General features: G+C 44.5%; 1 protein-coding gene across 2 annotated transcripts; it reads right to left on the bottom strand.

Moving 5' to 3' along the window:
* Positions 1 to 485: 485 nt before the first annotated feature.
* Positions 486 to 5,912, bottom strand: LOC142935199 (uncharacterized). 2 transcript variants are annotated; one of them, XM_076079404.1, is made up of 6 exons: positions 5,418 to 5,912; positions 5,071 to 5,262; positions 3,156 to 3,325; positions 2,925 to 3,074; positions 1,601 to 1,773; positions 486 to 1,061 (listed from the first exon to the last, which is right to left on the bottom strand). In XM_076079404.1, exons 1-6 carry the CDS (start codon positions 5,601 to 5,603, stop codon positions 649 to 651), a joined length of 1,284 nt encoding a protein of 427 aa, XP_075935519.1. In that variant the 5' UTR covers positions 5,604 to 5,912; the 3' UTR covers positions 486 to 648. The 2 variants fall into 2 exon arrangements, with proteins under 2 accessions (XP_075935519.1, XP_075935520.1); XM_076079405.1 differs by having other exon boundaries at positions 3,156 to 3,322.
* Positions 5,913 to 8,373: the final 2,461 nt, after the last annotated feature.

Raw genomic sequence — 8,373 nt, 5'->3', positions numbered from 1 at the left:
AAATAAACACACCTTTTTGACTGGATGTCTGAAAGCCAATCACAGTGTGCCACGTCATCAAAAGTGGCCTGCATTAGAACCACGCCCCCTTTCAGCAAACATGGCCGCCCGTGAGGCGAGGAGGAAGAGTAAGGCACATTTTGATCTGTTAATCATTTGTGTTTAAAGTACATCATTTGTGTTTAAACACGATATTGTGTCGTATAGAAGATTTCTAGCTTCAACCATTGGAATGGACGAGGGATCTGAATGTCACCAGATGGGAAATACTGTTTTGATTGATTTTCTAATGATGCAACCATCTTATAATCATCTATATTGATTATCTACGCAGGATATTAAACTCAGGACGCCACCTTTCATGCAACATAAAACAAGTTAAAAAGGTCACTAAAGACTTCTTATTGTCATTTTTAATTCGGTGTTTTTTCGCGTTCAGATTCTCCGACAACTGTAATGAACAGGAAATAAAAAAACACATCATACAATATTTAATTATTATTTTATTGCTAATGGTTTTCGAGTGCATTTTGAGTAAAAACCCACCGTTATAATATTTCATTTGTGTGTTGAACATAACTGGGTTCTGAATGAATTACAAACGAGGCTGCAGAGTTTAGTTTGTTTCTCTTCATCCCGTCCTGGCTTTCATGAGCTTGTTGCGCTGCGATGGAGGCTCTCGTCCGGCTGCGTCTCCACAATACTCAGATGCAAACTTTCATCTCTCTGCTCACGTTCCTGCGTCTCGTCTCCGTCACCTCCGTCCACTCTCTGTTGTCCTTCGACGCCCTCCGCTCGGCCTCTTAAATGCACTCCATCACTCTGCTCTCCCCCGTTTCTCACCCCCGTCGTGTTCGTACATCCCGGTTCAGTCCTCGGTGTCCTCAGATCATCACCGGCCTTGATGAAGTAGTTCTCCAGCTTTGCCACGGGTCCCTTATCAGAGAACAGATGGTGCAGGTAGGCCTGGGCGTACTGATCTGAGGTGATGAGGTCCAGGTTAATGGAGGAGGACGTGGTTTCAGAGGTGGCATCAGGACCTGAGACTCTTCTTCTTCCGTCTGTTGAGTTCAGTTTAGGTCAGTTAAAGGGACAGTTCACCCCAAAACCAAAGACACATACTTCTCCTGTTACATGTGAGGCTATTACTCAGTCTAGATTATTTAAGTGTGAGTAGCAGAGTGTTGGAGATATTGTCCGTCGATGTCGCTCGGCTTGTGATGCTCAAAGAGCCAAAAAGATTAATTTCTCTTTTTAAAAATCCTCGTTAACTGCTCACAACAAGGTTTGTGTGTTAGCTTCAGTAGCCAGGTCCTTGTTTCAGAGACATTAGTGTTGAGTTCATCCATCATCTCATCAGTTTCATCTATTTTTTGGCGCTTTGAGCACCACAAGCCGAGTGTCGTCGAGTTCCATTATATTGGAAAGAAGACATCTCTGCGTCCGATACCTCCGAAACGCTCACACTAAAATAATCTAGATTAACAGCACGACATGTAAGAGGAAAATATACATCTTTTTGATTTTGGGGGTGAACTGTCCCTTTAAATGTAACTTGACTGATAAAAGTAGTTTTCTTTGTTCCTTGGAGAAGGTGTACCTGTCTCCGTCCTCATGGCCGACAGAGGGACGGTCACAGTCCTCCCCGTCTCTCTGTCCGTCACAGTGAGGCCCGTCATGGCTCCGTCCTCCGGCGCCTCGCTGGACTGATCACATGACGCCAGAAGACCCCCCCGACATTTCACGACGCACACCGTACTCGACTTATAACGCCTAGAAGGCAGAGAAGGGGAGGACAGGGAGAAATGGGGGAAGAACAGACAATGGTTTCAAAACTGACTAGTTTATTTAAATATATGGTGTCGGAATAATCGGAAAAATTTGTTTCCAACCGTAAAGCAATATTTTAGTGAAACACAAAATAATGCCCGAAGCAATAAAAATACAGCCGTACAACACATCCTCTCCTTTTTACCGTCCACGTTGTTTCCACTGAACGACCTAAAGCTCATGAACACACCGAAGTCAGAAGAACGACTTCCAAACTCAGGAGAAGGGAACCACCCGAAGAGGCCGCGAATGCTTCAGGTTACGTTTGACGAAAACACAAAACACACAGAGAAAACATTGCAGTGTTTGCAGTTCAAAAAGAGCCTTTACATTTACGATTTGGGCGATTTTTAACCAAACAGAAGTCGTCTGAAAGGGTCGTTGTCCACGGACCACGACTTCACGCTGTGGCTGATTGAACTGTGACACTCTGAGGACAAACTGTCTTGAAAATGTGTACAATTTAATAAATTACATATATTAAAAAAATGATGATTAATAATGGATTAAATTATGGAGAGCTGGTCTCACAGCAGACAGCCGGGTGCTGTGGTTTCCTCTGTCAGGGCTTTATTAGAGCCTCTGCTTGTTCGCTGTCTGACAACATGCTCTCACAATCTTCAGGGTTTTGTTAGTTGGACCGAGAGCTGTGGAGTCCACTTCCTGCAGAGGTTGTCCATCCACAGCGTCTCCAGCTCCACCAAACCATCGTCAAGGAAAAAGGCTCCGTGAACGTCTCATGCAACTTTATTTGTTGCTGCCTAAACGTCTTTAATAATAATAATAGTCATTAAAACCGATGACTTTTTCTCCAAGTCATTGCAAATTTGCAGCCCCATTTGTTTTCCTACTAAAGTCCAGCAACTCGTGTCAATTTCTGCTCGTTACCTGAATACAACATTTCAAAATAAACAGGAAACAACTTAGTTGAGTTTAGGTAACAAAACTACTTCAGTCAGGTTTAGGAGAAGATTGTTGGTTGAGTTAAAAGAACCACTGAAGAAGAACTTAAGTACGGAAGCTAGTTACAAATAAATCAACGTTGACGTCTGCATGGTGCAGCATTTAGCAGACTGCTGTCACCACTATGTTACCTGTAAGCGGGTATGATCTGGGTCAGGTCTTCCTTGTATTGCTCCAGTACAGCCGTTGCATCCAGCGGCTCAGTCCGACCCTCCAGACCAGCCAGGTGGACCAACATCTGGGTGTGAAACGCTGCTCCGCTGGCCCAGTGCCTCAGAGACCTGGAGGAGCAGAGAACAGTCTTCTCTTCTCTCCATGCAACTATTTAGTGTTCTTTACTGCATGACACCACGCTACTACACCTGGAGTCACAGTCTCCCCCCAGCAGACAGGTCTTCAGCTGGGTGAGGGTGAAGCTCAGCTGGACCTCCAGTCTGATGGAGTCTTGGATCAGCCTGCTTTTGTCACTCAGGTTGATCCTGCAGCGCTTCAGGTATTCCTCCATCACCTCCTGGAGCTCCCAGACTCTCTGCTGGAGGTAGACATTCGATGCATTGATCTTAGCTGTGCTAAACCTTCTATGGTCCTTCATCGCTTTCGTGTCCAAAATCAAGATTTCAGTAATCATGAGCCGGCTCATAAAAAAAATGTTCAAAGAAAACGTTCTGGGGAAGCATTTTAAATCGTTTTCTCTCCTGTTTATGATCTAAGAACAGGTGAGAAGAAGGTTTGGTAGGATCATCTTTCTAAATTATTTTTTCTGTAAAAAAACATAAAGACAAAAAAGGTTCATGCAGGTGAAATGTGGTGAGAGGCTGAAGTGCACCACTACCCCGTGTTCTAAATATGACTGAAAGCATTCATATTTCTTTAAGCCGAGTTTTAATTGTCTTTGCTTAATAACACACGATATATGTACCTTGTGTTTAGAGTTCATGGAGAACTTAAAACTCACCCGGATAAAAAACATGAATGCTTTTAGTCATATTTAGAAGTTAGATTAGTGGTGCAATTCAGCCTCTTGTGGCCAAAATGAGTGCTACAACAACAACGCTTTATTTTACACCTTAAGTCAGAGGTAGCCAACACGGTGCCTGCGGGCACCTGGTCGCCCGCAGGCACCGTGCGAGTCGCCCGCAAGGCATGTTCTAAAAATAGCACTAGGTCCCCATGGAGCTCCGTCTAAAATTGTGGTTTCTGTTCTTTTTTAATCAAAAACGCATTCATGTAGATTTTAAAAGGAAGAGGCCGCACCGCACTAGGTTTTGAGGTTCCGAATGGCGGCCGCTTCCCGTTGGCACCGGACGCGCCGCCCCCGCCGCGATCGCACACCGTCGTCAGGTCCGTCAGTCCTCGGAACAGGCCGCGGGGCAACAACTCGTAGGTGGCGGGGGTAGAGGCGAGGCAACGCAGTACGATCGAAAAGGCCCAGACTAGAGGTTTGAACGCAGGCGACCAAAGACGCTCGCGTGCCTCGGAGGCACGCGAGCCCCCCCCCCTCCCCCCCCCCCTCGGCTATAGACGAGACTTTTTACTAGTTTATTCGTGGAGAAAAAGGTACCAAAAAAAAGCTGGTGACTACAGACTACAGGCCGGCATGCAGGCTTCATTGCGCAATGCAAAGTTGACCCAGATTTCCCAAAATGTGGTGATTAGTACTAATGTAATAGGATTCATTTAAACATGTGAAAGAGTTGATTTTTTTAATCTTACATAACTGATCATTTGTATAAACATGGGACAGAGTTCATGATTTGTTCAAAAATGTTACGAAGGTAGTGGTTAGTACAAACGAGTCATGATGTGAAGATATGACAGTTAATATTTTCCTAATTTGTTTTAGAAATTATCATTTTTACAAAAATATAACAGGTGCGATTTTGAACAAAATACACAATCATTGTTAATTATTGTGAGGAATAATTAACAATGACATGTGATCAAAGTCTCTTCACATATATTCATTATTATTAAAAGGTGATCTGTGCAAGTTTGTATCAAACAAGTAGCCCTTCGTACTGCTCAGTACCCTTGAAGTAGCTCTCCGTTTCAAAAAGGTTGGTGACCCCTGCCTTAAGTCATAAACACAGGAGAGAAAAAACTATTGACATCAGACACCATATTTATTTGTGTTATATATATATATATATATATATATATATATATATATATATATATATATATATATATATATATATATATATATATATATATATATATATATATATATATATATATATATATATATATATATATATATAAAGAATATTCTCTGACCTGGCCTGACGACGACCCCGCAGACTTCCCTCTCACGCCCGACTGTTTCGACGACGTGTAGGCCACATCCATCACCACGGTCACCGCCAACCCCACCAGGCCGGCCAGGCGCGGCTCGTCCGAGAAGGACGCCAGTCGACCGATCAGGTCCTTCAGGTACGTCGGCGCCTTGTTCCCGATGTCGCCCTGCAGCTGAAATGAACATGAATGAAATGTTGACAGATTTCCGGCGCAGTGCTTCTCACCATCTGTCTCAATGAAATAGAAACGCCAGGCGAGTAGATCGCCGTCTCAAGAGCCACTTTAAACTGCGTGGTCATATTGCTCCTTTTGGCCCTTGTATTGACCTGTCGCAGGTGTTTCTGGAGGCGGGCCCGGGAGTCGAGGCTCTCGTCGTGATTGGTCAGGAGGAGAGGGTGGCTGACGCCGAGGTCGGGCACGGCTCCGCCTCCCAACATGGCGTCGTAGAGGAAGGAACCCATCGCATCCTTCACCCGACAAAGCTCTTCTTCTGATGAGAACAGCTGGCCCATAGTGGTGTCAGTAAAGACTGAACATGTGATGCAAATAACTGGTGCTTATAGTGAATCACACGCTCAGTCAGTATCATATGATCTCTGACCTTAAGGGTTCTAACACTCGTCTCTGAGTGTCTTTGAAGTCTGCACTACTCAAGAACACTATATAATAATCTATGTAATGCATCACATCAGCAAGATGAACATTCTCCAAATGCCTCCAAAATAGCCTCCTAACATTTCCAGCAGCACTTCAGTCACATGTGATCTCTGTGTCGCTGCAGTGAGTTGTGCTCTGCGTGAGCAGCCGGACTCTTCCTCCTCCTCCTCCTCCTCCTCTTCCTCCTCTGCTGCAGTGAAGAGACCAACCAAGACGACACAGCAGCAGAGTGCAGCTCAGCGGTAAACCTAGACCTCCCCCTAGCTGCAGGGACCAGGAAATGCAAGTTTGTCACGCCTTCAAGGCCAAAGATGTCAACATGCATCTTTATTTGTTGCCCCTTTCAGGCTTTTGGTGCACAGAGAATGAAAACCTCTTAATTCTTACGGCGCTCTTTGCATGATGGTGGAATCAAACTAATCCTCCTTGTGCTTCGGGGACTCCCTGCAGGAATGCAGAGCTCCTTGGGAATGTGAGTACAAGCTCTTTATGGATGTGTTCAGCATTGACTAAATGGGCCAAGGGCTCTACAGCTTCTTTTTTTATTTCGCTAAATGGAGCATGGCCTTGGTGGTGGTGCAATGTTGACTTTTTATTTTTTTTACTTGATAAAATGTGGGCCAAGGGGATTTGGGATTTTATGTGGAGTGAGAGATGTTCTTTGTTAACTGGGACAGGAGCTGGAGCTCCGTCAGGCCTCAGAGTTTAGTGTGTTTTACACTAAATCAAATGACCCACACTTTGTTTCAGCTCACGTTAATGTCTGTTGATCACCTCCACCTTCCTCCTCTACGGTCCTCTGTTTTTCACAATCAGTCTCACTTACTAAAAGGATTTAAATATTTGATCCCCCTTTTCCAATTATGTTGTTTTATTAGCAACCATAGAAGAAGTGTGTGCAGCGTACCAGGTGCTGATGGAGGAGCAGAGGATGGACTCAGTGATGGCTGTAGAAGTGCACCATCAGTGTCTTTGGCAGGTTGAACTCACATCCTCTGCTGAGCCTTCTTGGTGAAGGAGCTGATGTTCAGGAGAGGGAATGTTGAACTCAAATGTTAATGTTGTGTTTTTAGAACTAAAATATGAAAACAAGACATTGGAGACTTTGGGGTGAGAAACAATGAATAATACAAACGGAGGATATAGATACTTTTTAAAACCAACACTGTGAGACAGAGGCACCGTGGTGCCACAGTGAGGTTGACAATGACAGGTTGATGTTTAAAATATTGAAGGTGGTGAAGCTGCACACACGCGCACACACTAACACCTTTCCTCATTACTTCCTCTCCTCATCCTCCTGCTCTTCACCTCCTCTCGTTGATTCTCCCGTCGGTTTGATGTTTACTGGTTAGAGCTCTGCTGATGTGGGAGTGAGTCTCGCTCTCTCTCACTCTCTGTCTCTCTCACTCTCTCTCTCTCTCTCTCTCTCTCTCTCTCTCTCTCGCTCTCCATGGATGCTCGGTCCTGTTGACACACTTCACACTCCTCTAAATATTTAAATGTCACAGCAGCACTCTGAGATGAGCATGGATGCCCACATGTTAAGTGGTGAAACATTCTGTCTCTCTGAAGGTTCATTTCCATCTGAGGGTGAAAGGAAGGAAAGTAGAGAGGAGGGAAGATAACGAGGAGAGAAGAAGAAGAAAGCAAACAGTCTGGCCTTTTAAATGACGACATTGTACTGAACTGCAGCTTTACATTATTCTCCCTTTTAAATACTTTAACACTTTGCAGCCAAATGCTGCAGCGATTAATTCAGCAAGTTGTGAAACACAGCTTTGGTTTTCTTTCCCTCCTCTCTGCTCACTGCTCATGTATTTATCCTTTTTCCTACAGATTTCTACTTTCTCTATTCTGTGCCTCATTTCTCTCCTCCAACTCCTTCCTCCCTCCCTCCCTCCCTCCCTCCTCCCGATCATTTATGGGGTGTGGAGGGGAATAAAAACAAGTTTAATGGACAGTAATACATCACGCCGCGGCTGCTGTGCCAGGCAGCGTCCATTTTGTGAAGCCGTTGTGTTCACTTAGCAGCAGTGGGGCTAATTATTGCACATGGCAGCTGTTGAAAGGAGTATTAATGTCTCCTTTCTACATGGATAAGTCCAATATTACGGGCTGATGGAAGCAGTCAGGGTAAACTTTAAAGAGAACAAGAGTGACAAAGAAAAAAGGGGAAAACCATAAGTCCAACTTTACCTGTTTTAATTCAATAATCATCCGTCTTGCCGCCCAATAACGTTGATACGGAGCATTGTGACCCACAATGTGTTCAGTATTTTAGACGCATTGTTGTCAAATCTATTTTATTTGAAAATCGTGATTTTTCTCGCTCCACCATGAGGTTTACATTTGTTTTGTTTTAAGTGAAATGTCTCCCGCTGTTGGATGGAATGCTGTGAAGTTTAGTTTACATGCTAACACACTGAGCTAAGATTTAGCTTCCTGCAGACTACACGTCCGGCCTTTCCCATTTCCCAGTTTGTACGTCCTTGATTCCTTTCCTCCCGTCGTGTCTTGGTCCCACCGAGAGGAGGAGGCGAAGGAGAGAGGAACCGAGGTAACGGGTGTTTAACCAAATGACATCAAGTAAATATGACGTGTGGCAACAGCTGCATCATCTGT

This window comes from Anarhichas minor, unplaced genomic scaffold (assembly GCF_050575085.1).
Source record: "Anarhichas minor isolate MPS153535 unplaced genomic scaffold, ASM5057508v1 ptg000072l, whole genome shotgun sequence".
Taxonomy (NCBI): domain Eukaryota; kingdom Metazoa; phylum Chordata; class Actinopteri; order Perciformes; family Anarhichadidae; genus Anarhichas; species Anarhichas minor.
This window is presented reverse-complemented; position numbering and strand designations above follow the sequence as displayed.